General features: G+C 38.0%; 1 protein-coding gene and 1 long non-coding RNA gene across 4 annotated transcripts in view; one reads left to right on the top strand and one right to left on the bottom strand.

Annotated features, from left to right (window-relative positions):
• Positions 1-11,131, bottom strand: part of Ndufs5 (NADH dehydrogenase (ubiquinone) Fe-S protein 5, 15kDa (NADH-coenzyme Q reductase)) — a 41,255-nt gene extending 30,124 nt beyond the window's left edge. Inside the window, exon 1 of one of the 3 annotated variants that reach the window (NM_001161826.1) lies at positions 11,009-11,131. In NM_001161826.1, coding sequence (NP_001155298.1) covers positions 11,009-11,010 — 2 coding nt within the window. In that variant the 5' untranslated portion in view covers positions 11,011-11,131. Of the gene's footprint in view, positions 1-1,095; positions 1,219-10,473; positions 10,932-11,008 lie in introns of those variants that run through there. The other 2 variants (XM_031925103.2, XM_031925102.2) reach the window with 2 other exon arrangements.
• LOC116416435 lies at positions 6,211-8,600 on the top strand. The gene is made up of 3 exons (XR_004226865.2): positions 6,211-6,554; positions 6,619-6,647; positions 6,748-8,600. It is a non-coding gene; the product is annotated as an uncharacterized LOC116416435 (long non-coding RNA).
• Positions 11,132-23,573: the final 12,442 nt, after the last annotated feature.

The raw sequence follows: 23,573 nt of genomic DNA, 5'->3' as shown, positions 1-23,573 counted from the left end.
CACTGAGGAAATTTGTTGATAAGGGCTTAGGTATCTACTTGGATAACAAGAAAATTGATATATTTGATCCGATGTCAAAAACGATTTTTGTCTCTGGGATATATGAGCAACCTTATTGGGTAATAGAGTTAGAAACAAATAACTCGGATAAAAATGAAAATAATAATGTAAATAAGGTTCTTGCATATATAACCACAAGGCGTCGTGAATATCCAACTGTAAGTGTTGCGCCCAATAAGGAGAGCGAATCCGCAACCAAAGAGATAACTCGTGAACAAGACAAGCTTGAAAGTACAGAGATTGATAAAAATAATAAGCTTGATGAACCGATGCAAATTGACACTGAATTAGACGTAGAAGTAAACAAAGAATGCAACGAGCTATGCTCTAGCTATTCAAATTTTGGGAATACGCTAAAAGATAGAAAAATAAGTAATTTAACTGAATCAATTGATTTAGAAAGTATAGATTGTGAATCTAATATCGGTAAAATCAATAACTTGTTTGACACTAATAAAGCTATGCTATGGCATGTCAGATTGGGACACGCTTCGTTTAAAAAGTTGAAAGAATTCCAAAGAAAGTTTCCAAATTTGAAAAAATTGAAGGAAATTAAGTTCGATGATTCTGTACTTAATTGCGAAGTTTGTATTCTGTCAAAATTCAACAAGCTACCTTTCAGTTCGACTAGACAGAGAGCGAGTAAACTTCTGCAAATTGTTCACGCAGACACAATGGGACCGATCAGTCCAGCTACACATCTCAAGAAATACAGATTCATATCTGTATTTATCGATGATTATTCACGATTTGCGATGGCGTATCCAATGAAACAGAAAAGTGAAACGGGTTATTGCCTTGAATCTTTCATTAAAAGCTCGAGAAATTTATTAGGATCTAACGCTAAGTTCTGTTACCTTAGATGTGATCAGGGTACAGAATTTACAGGAGGGTATACACAGGAAGTTCTAGATAAGTTCGAAGCAGAGCTACAGTTAGCTAGCCCAGATACACCTGAGCATAATGGAGTGGCTGAACGTTTTAATCAGACCATCCAAAAACTCACGAGAGCTTTAATGTACGATACACGCCTACCTGAGAATATGTGGGACCTTGCCGTGAATGCAGCCTTTTATTTCTATAATAGGACGCCTCATAGCTCGAATGAAATGGTACCGCCCTTACAAATGTTCAAACCAGAGTTCAAGCTCAACCTGGAACAACTAAAGCGTTTTGGTTGTTTAGCTTATATCAAAGTACAAAGGAAAACAGGACCTAAGTTTGATCAGCTGGGAAAACGAGTAGTATTGATAGACTACAAACCAACTGGATATTTAGTTTTGATATCAGAAGAAGGAAAATACTACGAAAGCAGAGATGTTCAATTCAATGAAAAGCTCGTGTTTGGAGACAAATACAATGAAAAGAGCATTAAGGATTGGGCTAATCCAATGGAAGAAATAAATAGAGAAACATGGCTTGTTAAGTTCGATGAAGATGATGAAGTTTTGATCTCTGAAACGGAGGGAGAAAAACAGCGAAGAGGTCGCCCAAGAAAAGTAAAAGAAGTCGAATGTCCATCAGAGTCACAGGTACTTGGACCCGAATTAAACTTGCTGGAAAACGATGAACTGAATGCGTTCATAGCAACTGTGGAGAATGATCCGAATTCCTACAGAGAAGCCATGAGTACGAAAAACAAGCTTGAATGGCAAAAGGCTATTAGGAGCGAATTAGACTCAATGGAGAAGAACAAAGTCTGGACACTTGTCGACAGACCTGTGATTCAAGGAGGAAAAAGACCTAACATAATTGACTCAAGATGGGTTCTAAAAACAAAAGTTGGATTGAATAATGACAACAAGTACAAAGCTCGACTTGTGATAAGGGGTTTCAAAGATCAAAACCATTATAAATTAATGGAAACATATGCATCTGTTTCTCGGCTACCTCTGATTAGATCAGTGCTAGCAATCATAAATAAGTTTGATCTCGAAGTAATACAGCTTGATGTTAAAACAGCTTTTCTGAATGGAACAATCGACATTGAAATATACATGGAAATACCTAAGGGTATTGACGCTTCACCTGAAATCAGACGAAATAGTCTGTAAAATTCATCGTGCTTTGTACGGTTTGAAAATAAGATGGTATGAAAAATTTACAGAAGTTGTAATAAAACTAGGACTAAAGTCTCATGATTCAGAGCCCTGTCTCTTTACTTGGCCCAACAATGAAAAATATCTGATAATGTTGCTGTATGTTGATGATATACTGATAGCCAGTAATGACACACAAAAGCTGGATGAAATTACGTCAAAACTTAAGTTGGAATTCGAAATGTCTGATATGGGAGAGCTCAAGAGTTTCCTTGGCATTGAAATAAGTCGGGACAAGCGAAATCAAACGATGACTCTTACTCTAGAAAATTACATTGATAAAATGCTGAAACGTTTTGGATATAGTGAAATGCATCCTCAGAAAACGCCAATGGTGACAAACCAAGTGTCAAACCGAGAAAGGCGAGAAAGAGAGGAAAGCGAAGATCAACTCGAAAATACTCTGAACAAACCGAACGGTCCTTAGAGAGAGATAGTAGGTTCTCTCTTGTATCTTGCTAACACTGTACGTCCCGACATAGCATATGCGGTGAATGTGTTAAGCAGATACCAAATCAATCCCACTGATGAGGATTGGAAAATGGTGAATCGAGTTTGCAGATCTCTACAAAACTCATTAAGCTTGAATCTGAGAAACTCCTTCTTGCCCATGACTCTTTGGTGCGATAATAAAGCTGCTGAGGCTAGTATTTGTTTGCTTCTTTTTAGACGCTAAACCATATTGCTGGACGACGTCGTTGAAATCTGCTCGGGAGGGAGTGTTGAGAATAAGCAAGCAGAATTCGAGCGACTGCAGAGAGCACGATGGGACTGTTCTTCCCTCTCTCCCCGTCAAACTACGGCCAGCGTCGACGTCGCGGCTGCGGCGGCGGCGCTCACTTCTCTGTGTGGTAGTTCGATTTATAGTTCATTACTTGTGTTAAGTAAGCTCGAGGGTAAGCTCCAATTAATAAAGTGTTTTATATGAAAATGGGTGTTATTTATTTTCCCAAGTCACGCCAGGCCTAGTATAGGTCCAAGATTATCAATACAGATAAATAGAAATATTTAGGAATTCTTTGGGACCAGGATCTTTCCTGGGTACCCCACATCACCGAGCTCAAAAAAACTGCTACCAGGGGCGTTGCCATGTTATCATCTTTAGGCAACTTCAGTTGGGGAATCCACCCACAAACCATGTTGCAATTTTACAAGTCAATTATCAGACCCAGGCTTGACTGGGGATCGTATCTCTTCGGCAACGCTAAGTCATCCCTGCTCCAGAGATTGGATAAAATACAGAACAGTGCCATCAGAAAATGTATTGGGTGCCTCATAACTACACCTATTAATGTAATCCACCATTTAGCTGGAATCCCTACACTAAGTATACGTAGACAAGCCTTGACAACAAAATACATTTTTAAAATCACTAGTTATCTGAATAATCAAATTACTCCTAGGCTTAAATTAATCAGAGAATTGTACGATAACAGACCTTTTAAAGAAACATATAGCAAGAAAGTTGGATACATTTATCACATCTGGTCCTACTTTTACTCTTTAACTGATAAATTCATAAAATTACGTAAACTATTGACATACATCACCCCATATTTCTCGCATTTTCTTAAAGAAAAAGTCAACACAAACCTTGGTAGAAACTTAAAGAACCACTCAAAAAATATAATAGAGGATTTTAACAATATTACACGTACTAAATTTCCTAATCACATTTTTCTTTTCACTGACGGATCCAAGATCCCTTCTGGTGGGTGTGGTTCTGGCATTTACTGCGCTTTACCTTCTGGGGACCATGAAATATCATTTAAACTTCCGGCTGGTTTCATGATCCTCAGCTGTGAGGCGTATGCAGTGTGGCAGGTTCTGCTGATCATTGGGGGCATGGATATAGGAGACTACGTATTTTTTTCAGACTCTCTCAGCTCGCTTTCAGCTATCGCTCGGAGTGATCTCAATTCCTCAATGCATTTTTTTGTATTCCAGTGGAGAATGCTTCTGTAAAGACTGTCGTGTTCAGGTTATAACATATCCCTGGTATGGGTCCCCAGTCACAGGGGTATACCGGGAAACGAGAGAGCGAATAGAGTGGCTGGCGCTGCTGTTAACATTGATCATATTAGTTTCAATAGAATACCTTTCCACGATCAATTGCATGAAATCAAATGTAAAACCGTTAAGGACATGACCTTGTTCACCCAGAATTATAAAGGGTATACAGCAAGCAGAAGATACATGACCTTCCACCATGACTTCTCGCTTGTCCCATGGTTTCATAATGCTATAAACAGTAGGAAAAATATATGTCTTCTTAACAGATTAAAATCATTCCACACTAAATCTAGACACCATTTATTTAAAAAAAATATACAGAATGACCTCTGTGACTGTGGTGAGGGATATCAGGATGTTGACCATTTGGTCTGGGAATGTCCCTTGCTCGGGGATCATAGAGATGAATTTTTGAACTGGTGCTTGAGCAATGACATTAAAACTGAAACAAATATTAGTGAAATCACAAACGTGTATCACCGCAGAACTGGTCTTCGTATTGCTTCCTTCCTAAATCTCAGTAAAGTGGATTTGGAGTTTTATCCTCTAAATTTGTGTTTATATATTTGTAACTTGTACATATCTGAATGTTCCCTCCGTAATTAATATATTGACGCACAGCTTCCCGGATGTGAAGAAGATAATGGAGCGGTGATAATCCTCCGGAAGTGGAAAGACCGTTTCAATTCTGGCGGGTTTTCCTCGCTTCTCTGTTTGTCTATCAGCACTCACACCCAGAGGTCGCCGTTAGAAAAAGGAAAAAAAAGGAAAAAGAAAGTTAGAAGGAAAAAAGAAAAAAATTGTCCAAATCCAGCATCTTTAAGTACGCAAATTGGTAATGGCTACATGCGGGTCGGCTACGCCGGACCGGAAATAACCCTCAAGGAGGAAAAAAAATGTCCACGCAGCCGTCTGATGCCGTGTGTTTTGACGTTTCGAAACAGCCTTCCGGCCTCCGCTAACCACAATGTGTTGCTCGATTTAACTTTTCGACAATATTATAAGTGAGTACGTAGTGCAAAACGACAACAACGACGCGATGCAGCAGTGTTATAAGTAGTTCAAAAATCAGAAGTGCTGTTATGGTGCCTGTATGTGTTTTAAAGCAGCCTCTGCTCACCGCGATCTCGCTCGCGGGGATCGGCTGCTCGCGGTTCTTGCTTTGTAAGACGGTGCAAAACGTATTTAAAAGTGATGCACCCGGAATGGTTCTGACTATGCGATGTGTGAGTGTCAGTCCATCGAAGAATGCTTCAATATGGGAAATACGTAACTCCAGCAAGAAACTTGACTTTTTGCTTGGAGGTTATCTTTTGTTTTTGTGACTACTCCTGCCTGCTGCTCCTGCTGATTCTACTGCTGTACTGATATATTTTTATTGTGAGATGCTGTCTAAGTGACAATTTACTATTACACAGATCTACAAAAAGTATTGCTGTGTTCTTGTATTCGTCCTCTTTAAAACAGATATTTATTGTGTCATGTGCAGTGAAATCAGTGACTATGTGATTGTGTGATCTGTTTTTAGAGTTGAATCAGTGTTGTAATTGTGATGTCTCCTACTGGTGGCTACGTGGCATTGGTGTCAGAGGACAGTGATAATTTACTAATTATCGCTGCCAATTGGACCATGCATGCTGTATCCTGGAGCTGATTCGCACTGTCTGGGAAGTGTAGCACCTGGCGTTACTGGCTATTTCAAGGACATCAAGATATCAAGATGACCATGGAGCTAGATTTACTCTCCCTGTAGTGATGCTGATAGGCGTCTCTGGATATTTCAATGTTATCTGGTCATGCTGCTTGGTGTTCCTGGCTGATCTAACCACCCGGAGACAATCCTCGAGCTATATTTGAACTTCCTGGCTGTCCTGGTTGGCATTGCTGGCTGCTTGAACCATGTCTAGATGATCTTGGAGCTGGATTAATGCTTGCTGGGATTATTGACTGATGTTATTCGATACTGTAACCACTTTAATATGGCTCTCGAGATAGGTTTATACTATCGCACATGGTAATATTCAAAATATTACAATGACTTGTACTGTATGTTTAATTGATGACATATCTTTAATAAGTTTTAATTTGAAATGCAGTGTGCATGTTATCAGTTTTTTAAATAGATATTTTTTCTTGCTTACAGGTATTTCAACAGTGATTATTAATATATTGCTAGTTTTCTGTTTGTAGATATAAACTATGTGACTGAAAAACATTTTTTGACGTTGATATTCTAAAAGATCAGTGGACTCAATCTATCAATAATTATTTGTGAGAAAACTTTGTAATATATGTTCCTGTGTGTCTAGGTGTATGAGCAATGCTGCATTCATTGGCATGATCATCGATAACACTGGATCTTCGTTAGTGTGTAACTATCAGGTACAATATGTTCTATATAATTTAAAAACATTTCATGCAATTGATATAATTTTTATTTTTGCAGATGCAGTGTTTCTAAGATGCAGGTTATATGTATGTACAACCATGCATTTAGTGCATAAATCGTTTCACTTAGAATATTATTTACATTGCAGAGGTTATTTTTTGATTTTAATTTTACCCTTTTTTTTAGGTGAAAAATTGAACATAATGGCAAGCAGTTGCAGCAGGGGATAATATTTTTAACAGGATTCCATGGAACAAAATAGAAGATTTTTATTAATTAGTCCAGCCAAGATTTGATTTAGTAGTAGGGCATAATTTATAAAATTGATTGTTTAGAGTATAGCCTTAGTTTAGAGGGACGTGTCAGGCTTCTCAAAGCCTTTCTTCAATTTGAGTTATTTTCATTATTATTAAGTTTAGGTTTTTTAGTGCAGTACAATATACTAAAATTTTGAAAGTAAATTGTGCAGATTCTATTTAAAAAATATCAATTATCTGTTGTCAAATTTCATGCGCTTATTGCGAATTTATACAATTACGTTTATGTTGTCTTATTTATATACATGCACGGGATAATGTTCAGAATTCAAATATAAGCTTATAATGATAAGGAGATATCCCTACAAAACTTGGGGCCTGTGGGCGCGTTGCATCTAGATCGTTATTAAACTATTTGTATCAAAAATCGTTTTTGTGGCTTTATTATGCATCAAAGCATTTACAAAATATATTTGCCTTGGTAATAAGTTGTGTTTAGAAAATATCTACAACTTTTACATTTAATATTTTCATGTAAAACGTAAAGCTGCAAAGGTTTATGGCCAATAATTGGATTTTTAGCTGTTAAAAAACGATTTTGGGCTGTTTATTTGAGTTATAAGCATTTTCATGATTTGATGTCAACAGGAAAAAATTGTATTTTTTTTAAATCTACAACTTTTCCATTAAACTTTTTTTTGTAGAATGTTTAGAATTCGAGTTAAAGCCAAAAAACCGTTTTTAGCGACTTTTGGAGGTGACAGCATTCTGCACATTTGTGCAGGATCAAGCCCAAAATAAATTTGGCACCTTACAATTATGAGAGGAGTTCGCACACACATTTTTAGCCTGGTTGATTAAAGTCTTTCAGAGATAATTGTGTAACACCAACATTTTTATTCAAAAAACCCGCCAAAATTGAAAAAAATTGTGCCCGCATTTTTAAAAAAATGTAAACAATCGGGATAAAAAAAATTACTTTTTAGGGTTTGTGCAAGAGGAGATTCCTCCCAAAATTTCATGAGATATTGCGTGAGATATCGCATCTCACACATTTTTCGATGACAAAACTATAAGGCACTTCTGTATCGCGGTCGTACCTAAAAACGTATGTATATCATATCATTTGAATAGTTCTTATCATGATTATCCTCAGCATCATCTGATCTAGACCACATCCGAAAATTTTTATTTAGCATTATTATACATCTAAACGTGTACTATTAGTGTATACGAAAAAATTATATTTTTCTATTTTAAATAAGAGATAAGTATGTTTGTACATATGTACGTACATACTCTACTTTACTAATGTTTATTGTTAAACACGAAATTCTCCACTAACAGTTAGGCAATGGTTCCAAATTGAAGCAATAGCATGTCACTATAGGAAACTAAGATCTATTTATGATAAAAATACGAAAACTACTAGGAATAAGAGCATATCATTGCCAAAAATTAATAAAACTATAAGTAAAAAAAGGAGTTACTACATGGCTGTGAAAATCTTCAATCTACTCTCTAATGATCTCAAAGAGGCAACAGTTAGAAAAGTAAATATTAAGAATAAATTAAAGGATTTCATAAGAAATTTAATAGTATGAAATGAATTAAAGACACTAGTTTAACTTCTGTTATCAGACTGAGAGAAATGTATAGTTAGAATAGCCATACATTTTTCTGTGGTATTAGCCTTCGATGACCACAGCTGATTTAGGGGTGGACTCAGGCAGATTCTACCAAAGTTTGCAGTAGTCCAAGCTTGGCTTCTCCCCACATTATATCAGCCGCATCGAACACCTGAGGTTTTACTTATATGTTTATGTTTTTTAGCACATCATATTACAATGAGTGACAAATTCATATGGGACCTATTGGTTTCATGGAATTTGTAAAAGTTTTGCGAAAGGTTTGAGAATAAGTATTGCAATATGTACAACCTAACCTCTTAAACTAAAAATTCGTATACTTATGCTGAAGCACAAAATTTAAATAATTATAAATCAATGCATTGTTCAGCCATGAATATTGGTTTACAAGCCCTTAGAGTACAATGTGACATACCTGTAAAGTCTCTTGGCTTATCTAAAAGCAGTAGACCTGCATTGCCCTTAAAACCTGATGTGTAAGCTCGTCAGAGTTATGCAAACCTTCTGCTTCGGGATCATGAAAATTTACAAATATGATACAGTATACTCTGAGGACTTGTAAACCAATTTTCACGCCAAAACAATGAATCATCACTTATTAAATATTCAATTTTTATGCTTATGCTTACTGCCAGGTAAAAACATCAGTAGTGCTAAGGTAGATTCAACCTTAAACCATTTGCTTGAGCGCTCCGGTAAAAACTGCCAGAGTTTCCGGTTAATCCAACTCCACATTTGTCTCAGTGCAGTGCAAGAGGAAATAAGTAGTATGAAAAGATTAAATTTAGTTTTTAGTTTCTAAGTTATCTTTGTAATTATTGTATCATGCCTATATAGAGACAACTTGTTTGCCTCTATAGAAAGCCTTAAAAAAGCTTATGTATATGGTCATAAATAAATAAATAAATAAATAAATGCTTGCAAAAACGAATTATTCAAAAGTTACAATTTCCGAGATGAATCCATGTGATTATAAGCAAAGATAATTTTTACAGAATATTTTAACAAAATACAGGGATGTTTACAGAAAACATTGTTTTCCAAAAGAAAGAATTTGAATATTATGTAGATGTTTTTAAGTTTTTTTTAGGTTTTATTAGTTTTCTGAATGTGCTAAATAATCTCGAAGCAGAAAGCTAATAACAGCTACTTATTAGATTTTGCTAGAGTTTGCTAGCTCTTATTAGTATTTTTATGTTTTTAAAAACAATAAAAACAGGTAATTAAAGAATATTTTTACGATATCATAAAACAAAGCTTAGTATAATTTATTATATTTCTTAGCAACTGCTGTAAAGAATACTGCTAAGAATACTAGTATAATATATAATGCTAAGAATACTAGTATTCTTAGCATTATTCTTAACACACATGCATGCACACACACACATATACATGTGTGTGCGTATGTGTAAATTATAAAATCCCTGCTGGAAAAAGCCAATTAAAATTGATAGAAATTAATGAGATTTACTATTCAAGCCGATAAAAAACTTACTGGCTTGAATGGTAAGTCTTATAGCCACTTTTCGCATTAAAGGACACGATAAAATATGATATAAGTCAATCTAGGCAGGTACAGGTAGATGTAGGCGGATCAAAATTATGTAAAAAATTACAATTTAAATTAATAGACTCAAGATCATCTTGAATTATAATTGTGATTTCCCGCATGGAGTTTTTATTGTCCTATCTTGACCTATATCGGCCTATATCCACTTATATCGCATTTTATCAAAATTAGCATTAAAATTAAGTCAATAAGACATCTTATCGGCTTCCATCAACTTTTCCATGTTATCCTTTAGTATGAATGGAGGTTGTATTGTATGGCAATATGACTGGAGGCAATTAATGTAAAATACAGTAATAAATAGCCAGTGTTTGATTTTTTTGGTATAGTTATTGTTAATATGGACATGCCAACAGAGAATATTATTTTTCTTTGCAGGATTTGCATTGCTTTATTGAGTTATTTTGAACATTATATCATTAAAGAAAATTACATTGAGGTATTACCAATGCTATGTTAAAAATAAGCATTCTTTTGATTTCATGTTTATTCGCAATATTTACTTCGCTCAAACGCACACTAACGACTTATTGATTCTTTATTGGCATTAAACAATTCTATTAATCCTGATAATTAATAAAAGATTCCATACAGAAGCTTATTTAACTTGTTTTTTGAGGTTGAATATAACTTTTCTTCAATTCTTTCTAATACTTATCATAGTAATTGTTTTCTACCTAATCATAATTTTTAAAAAATTAAACATCCTTCAAACATATATCTTTTACTATTAAGTCTCTGGTAAAAAATAAGTAAAATGCTTATAACTTATTTTTGACGCACCCTGAAGACTAATTAGAATATACATTATATATGATAGATTAATATATCAGCTAAATAGTCCAGATTAATGAGAAATAAAAAGATGCAACTAATTCATTATATAACAAATGAATATTTTATCAATAGATTGTAAGTTATATTGGATCTTTTACAGTAGAAGTAGTTAATAATTAAAAATAACTTACATTTTAAACAAATTTCCTTCTTTTGATATTTTGAAAAAGATCTCAATAAATTGATAAATATTTTAATGTTTGATAAATAATAAAGATTATTGAACAAGTTAAACGTAGATAAGGAGTGTCAATGTCAACGCAACCGGCAATGCTAAAAAATTAGAAAAATCTAAAAACACATCAGAAAGTTTTGGCCGCATAGCGGCGTTGTGATCCATAAGTTTCTATATGACATCATACTCGCGCATGCGCAGTAGCGGTTAACGGGACGGGAAAATAAATTTGTTATAAAAATTAAAAATACTATGACATAAGCCGTAATTGTCAGGATGACGTGGTCGGAGGCACAGAGAGAAAGAGAGAGAGAAGACAGGAGATTCTTGTTATCTCTTTATTGTTGGATCGGTCTCTCTCCAGACGTGTGCTCGTGTGAGCGGTCAGAGCGGAACTCAACGGCGGCACTCGCTCGCGCTGCGGCGCTACTCTCTCGCGTCCCCGATGGGACAGTACCGCGAATTATCGGTGGGGTACCTACAGTACTCCCCCCGCGGTACGAAAAAAATGAGAATCATTTTTTTTGTTGATGCAAGAAACGAAGTTGGGGTGTTACAAAATTTTTCGTCTGGAGAGATTACAAGGTTTGATTGTTGAAGTTACACTGTTGTTTGTTTACAATTTAACGCTGAACAAGCTTTTACCGTTCGATTTGTTCTGTTAGATCACAGACTGTTGATTGTTACAAGTGTTTTTCTTGTAGTAGGAACTTGAGCCTTGAGGTTCAATCTGACCTATTTGTTTCATCTGACTCCATTATTTTACAATAGTACACCCTGTTAAAAATATTCACACCAAATTTTACATCAAATTTTATGTAATAATTTAGAACTTTTACGTGTATAATCTTATATAAATCAATTAAATTGTAAAATTTTACATAAAATTGTACGTAAAGATCAGTATGTAAAATGTTATGTGAAATATTACGTAAAGTTTTACAATTTTATTCGTGCATGTGAAATTTTATATATAATAGTTTAAAATCTTTATATAAAATTTTATATAAAATTTGATGTAAATATTTTTGACAGGGCAAAAGTAATAGTAAAACTTAGTCTATGTTGATTGCTTAAAACTTAATTACAGACCGTAAGTTTCGCAGTAGATTTGCAAGTTTACTTACAACTAAGTCAGGGTGTGTTTTTTTAACGGCTGGAGTAAATCTGACCTCACACACCTCAGCGAAAGAGACTTTCTTTGTCCCTGCATCCGATTGAACCGCGTCTTCGTTTCTCTTCCGTTTAAGAATACTCGGAACGAATTTGATGCGTTTCGGCGCGATGGGTGTAATCGGGAAACTGGAAGAGTTTCCCTACTGAAAAAAATCAGATGACAATCAACTGATAATCAGCTGATAATCATGCCAAAACGTCAGCAGATTATCAGGTGATTTCGGCTCAGTATTTTTAATAAACCTGATAGTTATAAATATGCGTTTATGTGAGATAAAATGTTGATGATAATCAGGTGATAATCATTCAAAATTTGTAAGCTTTAATATTTATTATAAGTTGTTTAAAATAAGTAAAATTTATAAATTTAATTTAAACAATTTTTTTTAATTGTTAAAAAGTAAAAATTTTGGAGCTCACAGCTAGAGTTTTTGTGTTATCATCCTGATGGTAACACCAGTACTGGCCCTCATTATGTAAAATTATAAATGCAATTGCAGGATTGTTAGAGGAAGGTAGAGCTGTAGTACGAGGTGAGTCGTTTTCCTGAAGATTGTTGTTTTCATCATTTGGAGTTGGAATTCTGATCGGTTCAGGCGTGAGATCGGCCCTGGTACTGTTAGGATCCTCTTGTAAGATGAATGGACCGATGTAGGGTCTGCTCAATGCTGGTTTAATCGGCTTTTCTTGCAGCCAGACATGAGTGCAAGTTTGCAAGTCTTTGTGTTGCGACGTGTAGCCTGTTCGGCTACACGCGTAGACGTTTGCGACACTTAATTTGCGCCAAATAATATTATTCTCTGCTGCATTTATGCAAGCAGCAGCGGAACAACCACAATGTTTTGTTGCGCCGAGGAAGCTAACCTTACCTGCCATCCGCATGGAGCAACGGTGGCTCCCCTGCAGGCTCGGCAGGTGACTAAGCCCTCACGATAGCGCCGCCGCGGATCACCGGGTTTTGTTGGGCACCGCTATGCCGACACAGCCGATATGCACCTGCTCCTGTTCGCACCAGGAGTCTCGTCGCGAAACGATAAGCGAGCTCGAGACGAGCGCGGAGAGCAACGCGATGCGTACTGTTGAATGCGCATCGTCGCCGCGCATATGCAAACGCGCCGCGGTAGCTCGGCGGAGAAAGAAGCGAGAGAGAGAGATTAAATTAGATTAGATTAATTAGTTTTATTTTGCGTACATTATATTGTACGATTGTAAGTTTACAGCATTACAAAGTAAGAAAATAAATAACAATAGATTGTGGTATGTTTAGAGTATGTATAGTGTGAGAGTGTGGTGATAGTGAAGGTAGAATGAGCGAGAAAGTAGGTGTGTGCGTGTGCGTGAAGTATGTACGAGTTATGTGTTTTCGAGTTGAAAAAAGTGTTCCTTAGCAAGTTTTCTGAAAGTGACGATGGATGAAGTGTTTCTGATGTGTGATGGCAGGTTATTCCATCAGTATGAAGCGCTGATATGGAACGAGTTCCTCAGCGTCTCCGTCGCGAAAGCAGAAATTTTCAGAGGTGTCACCTCGCCCGTCAGGACCGGAGTGTGACGCCGAGGTCAAAAAAGGCTAGTACGTATGTTGGTACGACCGAGTTAAACATTTTACGTAGGAAACAAGCTGTGAAGTACTTCCTGCGTCCAGCAGTGGTTAGCCACTGCAGCTCCCGCCTGTACGGGGAGATGCGCCCATCTCTCCTTACACCATAGATGTACCGAATTCCTATAATCACGAGCCTCTGTAGTTTTAAGTCGAGTTCCTGCGTCAGGTCACAGTATACAAGAGAACAGTAGTCGATGATCGGAAATAGGAGCGCTTACACAAAATGATTGCGTAACCTGAGATTGGTACTCTTTCTGAAAAAGTAGAGCCTGTACATTAGCGAGTGAGCACACTTACACACTTGTATAACGTGCTCCTTCCACGTGAGTTTAGAGTCAAGCACCAATCCCAGATTACGCACAGAGGATTCAAAGCTGACCTGGACACCCCCGATATTAATGAAAGTGTTAGCTGTTAAGGGAAGTAAATTTATGTAGTAAGGGGAGACCAGGACAATTGCTTTGGTTTTATTAACATTGAGTTTAAGCCTGTTTTGCACAGCCCAGCCCATTATCCTCTCAGCATTAGCACTCATCTTGTTTGATAAAGAATCGAGCTCCTCGAGGTGGCATTGACTGTAAATTTGCAAGTGATCCGCATAGATAAGATGGGAAACATCGGAATCAAGGCAGAAACCGATGTCGTTGATGTACAATGCGAACAGCAAGGGACCTAAGACAGAGCCCTGCGGGACGCCGATGTTAAGACGCCGCGAAGAGGAACACTCGCTATTGTCACCAACGACGGCCTGCTCTCTCCTAGTGAGATAGGAGGAAAACCAGCGGATGACCTGCTTAGAGAAGCCGAAGGTGGATAGCTTTCTCAGGAGCCGGGCGTGACATACAGTGTCAAACGCCTTGCTAAAGTCAAAGAGAAAGAGAAGTGTTACTTTCTTTTTGTTTATCCCGACCCTGACATCATCAGTTAGGTTAATTATGCCAGACTGAGTGCTGTGGCCAGTGCGGAAGCCTGTTTGAAAGTTGTCTAGTAAGAGCTTTGATTCAAGGGATTGTGAGACTTGCCTATGCACCAGCCACTCCATGGCCTTGGAGAGAAAGCAGAGAAGTGAAATCGGACGGTAGTCAGTCAGGGTTGTTGGTGAACTGACTTTGTTGAGTGCACGCACAAGCGACAATTTCCAGGCAGATGGGAAACAGGGTTTGCTCAGAGACAGGTTGAAAATATGACTTAGTAGGGGAGCGAGAACTGGCAATGCTTTTGAGATGACAACCTGAGGGATTCCATCGCTTCCCCTGGCCTGAGTGTCGAAGGGCGATACTGTAGCTAACACATCCGATTCCCTTATGGTGCTGAACTCGAAATGTTCCGGGAGGTCAAGACTTTCCAGGGTGAGAAGATAATCTTCAACAGCAGGAGTTAACGGATCATTGGAGATCGAGCTGAAATGCTTGTTGAGTTCATTTGTGCTAAAGCGAGATGGTGAAGGTGCCTTGGTGGCAGAAATTCTAAGTTTTTCCAGCTCTCTCCAGATCTTGGCAACATCAGTCAAGGTTGACAGGCGTGAATAATAATAATTCTGCCTGGCTTCCTCGACTTGTTTGTGAGCATTGTCTCTAGCTAATCTATATATGCGGATATCCGAATCGAGCCTGGAGTCCCTGAAACGCCTGTAAAGTCTATCTCTCTCAGATACAAGGTCACGAAGAGCCGTGGTGAACCACGAGTGACGCTGTCTTCTTGGTGTCACAGTCAGTAGGGGCGACATGATTGATGGCGTTAGTGAGGTTAGCGTTAAATGTGGATATGCATTCGTCGAGTGATGAAGCGGTGAGGGATGACCAGTCACATGCGCTAATAAAGTCCCTTAGCTTCTCGGCGCTGACTTCTTTAAAGATTCTGTAAGAGTATGTGTTAGGTACTTATCGTGGAATCTGTACGTCGAGAGTGGCCGTAATAAGGTCATGTCCGTTGATGAAAGGTGAGTTTGTCTTCCAGTATGAAATCAGGTGATCCTGCTCGTCGATTAAACACAAGTCAAGCCAGGTATTATAACTCTGTTTTTGGTGCGTGGCACCATAGGGAACAGATGAAAGGGAGTTTTCATCAATTAAGGCCTTGATGAACTTGGCATCTTCAGATGAAGAAAGTTGGTCAGAGTTGAAGTCTCCTATGACCTTCGTGGAATAGTTGTGCATGTGGGTTGTTAGCTGGTCTATGAAGTTAGAGTCTTGGAAGAGTGGAGCATGAGGTGGACGATACGATAAGTAGCAGAGTGACCCTCTTCCTGTCTATCCCAAGCCTGACATCATTAGTCAGCTTGATTAAGCCAGACTGCGTACTGTGGCCAGTGCAAAAGCCAGTTTGGAAATTGTCAAGGTAAAGTCTTGTTTCAAGATATTCAGAGAATTGCTTATGCACCAGACACTCTAGCGCCTTGGACAGGAAACAGAGTAGAGAGATCGGACGGTAGTCAGTTACAGCTGTTGGAGAGTTAACTTTGTTTAGTGCTCTTACGATCGATAATTTCCAGGCTGAAGGAAAGCGTGCCTCGCTCAGAGACAGATTAAAAATTTGACAAAGTAAAGGAGCGAGTATTGGCAGTGTTTCGGAGATTACAACCTGTGGGATGCCATCGCTTCCCTTGGCCTGGGTGTTAAAGTGTGATACTGCAGCCGACACATCCGATTCCGTGATAGCCCTGAAGATAAAGTGTTCAGGGAGGACCAGACTCTCCAGGGTTCGCAGATTCTCCTCAACAGATGGAGCTTGTGGGTCGTTTGAGATGGAGCTAAAGTGTTTGTTGAGAGCATCTGAAGAGAACCGAGCAGGTGAAGGAGATTTAGAGGTAGTAATACCAAAATTTTCAAGCTCTTTCCAGATCTCTGCAACGTCGGTCAAGGTAGACAAGCGTGAATAGTAGTAATTCAGCCTGGCTTCCTAAACCTGTTTATGAGGGTTGTCCCTTGCAATTCTATAGAAGTATAGATCCCAAGGTAAACGACTTCTGCGAAAGCGCCTGTAGAGTCTGTTCCTTTCAGTTAAAAGGTCACGAAGAGCCGCGGTAAACCACGGGTGACGTTTACGTCCAGGTGGCACAGTCTTTAATGGGGCAAGATGATTTATGGCGTTCGTGATGTGAGCGTTAAGAATGGTAATGCATTCGTCAAGTGATGGCGTGGTGAAGGACGACCAGTTACATGCGCTAAGGAAGTCCCTTAGCTTCTCAGCACAGATTCCTTTGTAGTTTCTGTAAGAGTATGTAGCAGGTATGTGGCGTGGAATCTGTACGTTGAGTCTGGCCGTGATAAGGTCATGTCCGGTGATGAAAGGAGTGTCTGTCTTCCAGTATGAGAGCAGGCGATCCTGCTCATCAATTAAGCATAGGTCAAGCCAGGTGTCAGAGTCCTGTCTGTGATGGGTTGCACCATATGGCACAGAAGTGAGGGAGTTCTCATCAATGAAGGCCCTGATGAAATTGGCGTCTTCAGATGAAGAAAGCTGATCGGCATTTAAGTCACCCATGATGATCTTCGTGGAGTAGTTGTGCATAAGTGTTGTTAGTTGTTCAATGAAATTAGATCCCTGGATGAAGGGTGAGTGAGGAGGGCGATACACAACCCCCACGAAGATGGGCGATACTCCCTTAGCTGTGATTTCACAAAAAAGATACTCCGGCTTACCTGGCTTGCCTGACCATTCGCCGTCAGATGACGAGATAACGCTAGCCGTCAATGAAAGATAAATGTAGAGGGCCACACCTCCACCGTTCCTGTTTCTGTCCCGTCTGTGCAAGGTGTAACCATCCAGTGAACGGATGGATGATACCTTGTCACTTAGCCAGGTCTCAGTTACAGCTATTACATGAAAGGGGGAACGAGTGGACAAGAAGAGCCTGATCATCTCAATGTGACCCGTAAGGGAAATCGCATTGAAATGACAGACCCTTAGACCCTCGGACAGAGACGTTTTAGAGGCAGATGTGGATGAGTTGGATGATTTAGATGGTGGTTTTGGTGGAATGATATGTGTGTGTGTTAGTGTGTGCTGGCATCCATGCTGGCTGTTGGCGGCGTACGGGCTAAAAAAGCCTCAAGATCAGCGTCTGTAGAGATGATGGTGGCCCGTTCGCTGTCCTCGCCAAAACGGATGTAGACTCTCCCGTCCCTCACGAAAGAGCGGCATCCCCCCTCTTCTTTGCCTCCAGCCTGGCCTTTATACGCAGCTTGTGAATGTATGGAGAAAGCAGCTCGTTTATGTTGATAAGTCCCTGGTGGTTTGGGTGGAGAGCTCTCGCGAAACTCTACAATTATCTAAGGCAGCCACTAAATTCTCATTGAACAAATTAATATTCCCTCTTACGTTTTTATTATTATAATAGCGACCTGATAAGGAAAAATTTGAAACGTTACTTTTTCGTGAAGAAGATTTAGTTTCTTTGCTGTCTAGTAAATCGATCCTATTTATTTCTTCATTTGCACATAACTGCTCAGATGGATCTACAATAATAATAAAAGAAAATTGAATAATTATATAAGATTTTGTAATTCAACTTTTATTTTAATTTTTATGCTCATTCACCATAAAAAGGTACTTTACCTTAGTCCTTTTACACTTCAAAATTCTTATTCTCTAAATCATGAGTATATTTCTCTTGCAATATAGAATATTCTAGCGTATTATTTTTTAATAATGATTTTGCCATTTCAGCTGCATTAATACTTTTATCTAAAAGGCTTTTAAATAAAACTAGCAGGAAACGCTCGCTTAGCTCGCGATTTACAAATTAATTGTAATGATATTTAATTATTTGACGTGTAATTATTAAATATACTATTAAATATTTTATGTACAGTCAATGGTAGTTAATTCTTGTTGAACGTTTTTGTAATTCTCCAATCAGATTGCAGGATCGATAAATTTTAACCAATTAAAAGCACGATTACAGAAACGTTCCACGAGAATTAACTACCGTCAATTACAAATGAGTATATTCAATATAGCAAACATTCTATAAAAGTAGTTATTGCTACTATTACACAGGACTGGTTTTAAAATTATAGAATAAAATGTAAATAAATTTTAAATATTAGAAAATATTTTTTAACTCTTCGTAATCATTTGATGAAAGTATTAATTATATTATCAAAATCCTCTATTATATTAAAATGTATCTGGTATTCTTCGGCTATAAGTTCACTTCTTCAAAGTATTATTCATAAACTGTAAATAACGTTGAAGCCTTTCTTAGACATAAATGAATATATATATGGATGGTTCTATGTGAAATCGAAGATGAAAATTTTAATTTTTGCCCAAACTGTTCTGTGTTGTACCTGACTCCCAAAAAAAAATTTCAGCGCGATTCCTTCATTTGGCTTCGAGTTCTAGCTGGTCAAAGTTGAGGTTTCAAGCAATTTTTGCATTTTTTGCCTATTTTCAATGATTTGTAGCTCATGAGGGGATGCTGGTCCAAGTAAATATGGATTGTCGACTCCGGTGCATCGCGGCACATGTGCCACGACCGAGCGAAATTCGTAAGTCTCCGATAATGCGGATTGAACCATATAACAGTAACAAATCGTTGCAGAGTGCCTGTAAAAGAAGAGGGCGACGTTTATCTCGAGACGGAACTAACATCAAGCTGATCAACGTTCTATACATCCCAAATCTTAAAGCAAATCTAATATTTGAATCTCTTCTTATTTAGAATTTTAATTTGTGCATTAGTTCTTACTATTTTGTACTAGGCTAACGTATTGTAGCCAAGACTAATATAGCTGAAAAGTTATTTTATGTTTTAAATTTTATTTTAGGATTTTCACTTAAACAGATGTATTACTGATTAAATTACTCTCCTTATCTAGAATCTTCTCTAATACGTAGTGTCCTTGAAACATTCTAGTATGATCAAATTTTATAATACAAGTAATTCTTAGAGGACTTAATTATTGCCTCTAAGATTATTGTGTATTATAAGAAGGTAAAGATGAACAGCGATGACTAAGTATTTCGTCCTTGAATAACGTATTGTAGTTAAGGCTACCATACCTGAAAAGAAACTTATGTTTGCATTCGTTTAAAAAGGTGTTTAACATTTTCACTCAAACAGACGTATTGCAAAGATACTCGTTTTAATTAGAACTCCCGTTTTATAAAAAAGAGTGTTATAGTTGACCTTCAAAGGACTTATTGCCTCTGAAGTCGTAATACACAGTTGCTAGAGAAGAAAAAGAAATATACATATATATATATTTTTATATTTAATATTATTTATTGTTCTCTACGTTATCAGTTATAATTTTAATTTGATTTAAAACCGCAAGAGTAAGAGACTGGATGTATTATCAGCGCCTTAACTCGCGTACAAAAAGATTGCTTTGACCGAACTCTACTTGGAGAGAAAGAGCGTATTGCTCCTGTCCGTTCGAGCTCTGTCGAGCGAATGAGGCTGAGGAGATGGATGAGGCGCCTTTTATTTTCTAAGGAGCTACTGCGCCGAGCCACTGCTGCGCGCTTCCCCTTCCAGTCTGCCGCCGCTGCTGCTCGCTGATTGGTTCGGCGCTGATCGCTTTTTTGATATACTCCCTTTTCGGGATATTTTTTGTGTGCGCATTACTCGCGGGTCGCTAGCATGAGTCGGGCTGTTACAGTACATACAGATCTTTGCTACGTTACCCCAAGGTCAAATGGCCAAGCCACTTACTTTTTGACATTTCTCGATGATTATAGTTGCAGAGTGTTCGTTTATTTTCTAAAAAGTAAAGATGAAGTATACAACAGTTTTTTGCATTTCAAAAATTATATTGAAAACGAGACTGAAAAAAGAATCAAGTTTATTCAAAGCGATAATGGAACAGAGTACCTTAACTCCGAAATAAATCACCTTTTAAAAGAAGCAGGAATACAGCGACGAATCAGTATCCCTGGAACTCCACAGCAAAACGGTAGAGCCGGACGGATAAACAGAACCTTGTTAGATAAAGCTTGGTGCATGATTTTGGATGCCAGATTTTCAAAAGATTTTTGGGCAGAAGCCGTCGCGACTACAGCCTACATTTATAACCGAATTCCGAAGCTTATAGTGTAGGTCATAAAAATACGCAAAAATTATGGACTGGCAATAAACCGAACTTGTAAAATCTACACATTTTAGGCTGCAAGGCTGTAGTGCACGTTCCTAAATCTAAACGGGATAATTTCGACGCAAAAGGTATACCGTGTATATTTGTGGGATACTGTTCTCAATAAAATGGTTACAGACCATGGTACCCAAAAGCCCGGAAAATCACTTTCAGCAGAGATGTGACTTTTTATGAAGTCTAGGATACAGAAACCAAGGTCAATCGAACCTTTCCACTGGTTTAAAGCTTAGAAGAGGACGAAGAGGACGTTACCCCCTCAGTTGAGTCTGATGAGGACATGAATATAGATAGTGACGAAGAACAACTTGACCTAAATGCTCACGAATTACAACCCACACAAGAAAAGGATCTTGCAACACCACCTGTATCATTGGATCAGCAGCCACAACTAGATTCACAAGGATTCGTAACAACTAGCCAACAATGTTGACATACCAGCCAAGAAGAAAAAGGTGAGATTGCTCTAAGAAGCAAATGAGCCCTAAAACTACGCTCAAGCTACGCAAAGTAGCGAATTACACCTGTGGAAACGTGCAATGTACGAGGAAATGAGTTTAATTGACCGGAACTGTACGTGGACGCTGTGTGATCAGAAGACTCCAACGTTATCACTACTAGATGGGTTTACAAGAAGAAGGCAGAACAAGGCGATGAAGTTCGCTACAAGGCTAGATTAGTAGCCAGGAGCTGTACACAAGAATATGGAGTTGACGTAAATGAAACATACTCACCTGTTGTTAAATACACGACTCTCAGACTGCTGTTTCCCCACGCCGCAATTGAGGTTTAGAAGACACTGTTATGTCGGTAATCCGGAATGTTTATAGGACGATACAGTACTAATAATTAATCCCATCTTCAGTCTATAGGCAACTTTATTTATAATAACATGAAGCTTTTACGAAAATGCCGGAGTAGATGTATACTCGACTTGAGTCTATACATAACTGGGGTGTGAGTGTATAATATATATTTGGGTATGCGTGTTCGCTACTACCCGACCTACATACTATGATGCACAAGTATTTACTACTATCTTTGATGAATACATTACAGACACTTGGACGTTAAAACGGCTGTTTTGCAAGGAGATCTAAAGGATGATGTTTATGTTCGACAGCCTGAAAGATACACTAATCCTTACCATCCCAATATAGCCTGCAAGCTTCAAAAGGCCATATATGGATTAAAACAGAGTGGCAAAGTGTGGAACATAGAATTGGATGGAACCCTCAAGCAGCTAGGCCTACAAAAATCCATATACGATCCTTGTGCGTACACCCTGGCCAAAGGCTGTGAAAGAATAATGGTAGCTGTGTCCGTGGACGACCTGCTGTTATTTGCAAGCTCAAAGCAAACAAGACCCAAGACATAACCGAGGGTCTTCAGAAGCATCTCGCTTTGAGAGATCTGGGCGATGTTAAACGCTGTCTAAACGTCAATATCACCAGGGATAGACGCAGTAGAGTCATTTGCATGGATCAGACTGACAGTATCATCTGCATCCTAAAAGATTACAACATGGAAGGATGTAATCCGTGCAACACCCCGATGGAACCAGGATTAGACTTAATTTGCAGACACGTCTTAAAAATCACAGGCAGAGCTGAAGTAGCTAAGTAAGATCCCTTACTAAAATATGATCGGATCCTTAATGTATTTGTTTCAGATGACAAGACTCGACTTGGCTTACTCTGTTAGCACGATGAGCAGGTTCAACCTCTGCTATGGAGCAGAACATTGGAAAGTCCTTAAGAAGACCTTGCGGTACCTACAGAGGACTAAGGATTACCGGTTATGCTTTTCCAGGGATGGCAACCATCATCTACAAGGGTACTGCGATACCACTTGGACGTGTGATTTAACGGATAGTAAGTTAGTAACAGGATACGTATTTATTCTACAGGGAGGTGCTATCAGCTGGTACTTAGGTAAACAAAAAACACCAGCAACTTCTAGACGGTAGCAAAATATCAGGCAATGTCCTACGCCACTATGGAAGCTCTATGGCTTAGAGATCCATTGACTTGATGTGCGATAACAAGGTTGCAGTATATCTGGGTGTAAATGTAAATTTTTCGAAGACTGCAAAACATGTTTCTGCAAAGTACCATTCTATAAAGAATAGTGTAGACAATAAGGAGTTCACGATAAAGCATGCCTCAACCCAATGTATGGTAGCTGACCCACTCACCAAGCAAGTAGCGGTTCCAAGGATGCGTAAGTTCCTGTGAAGTATCGGACTGATAAATAAGCAAACATAAATTTCTGTAGTTTGTTTTATTTTTAGAATAATTAAGTAGCGTTTTTATTTTTAATAAGACTCGTATAATGTTTAAATAGTTTTTTTATTGCGTTTTTTTGAAAGTACTGTATGTAAGTGTACTAGAAATTTTACTGAATTCGAATGCGAAGGTATAAGTGGTGAACTTGATATAAATTTTTTGAGTCAAAAACATAAAAAGCGTGTATTTTAATTTTTTGATATCAATATGTAAAATTTACTGCAAAACGTGGTTTTCTGTATTCGGGTTTTTTATGTTTAAGAATTAAGTATTTTTTTATAAATGTATTTGAACAAGGGGGTGTATTGTATTTATATAAGCTTACGAATGTTCTAAATACATTATATGATTGAACGT

The sequence above is a fragment of the Nasonia vitripennis genome, assembly GCF_009193385.2.
Source record: "Nasonia vitripennis strain AsymCx chromosome 2 unlocalized genomic scaffold, Nvit_psr_1.1 chr2_random0005, whole genome shotgun sequence".
Lineage (NCBI taxonomy): Eukaryota > Metazoa > Arthropoda > Insecta > Hymenoptera > Pteromalidae > Nasonia > Nasonia vitripennis.
The sequence above is the reverse complement of the archived record's forward strand: the minus strand, read 5'-3'. Positions and strand labels throughout refer to the sequence as shown.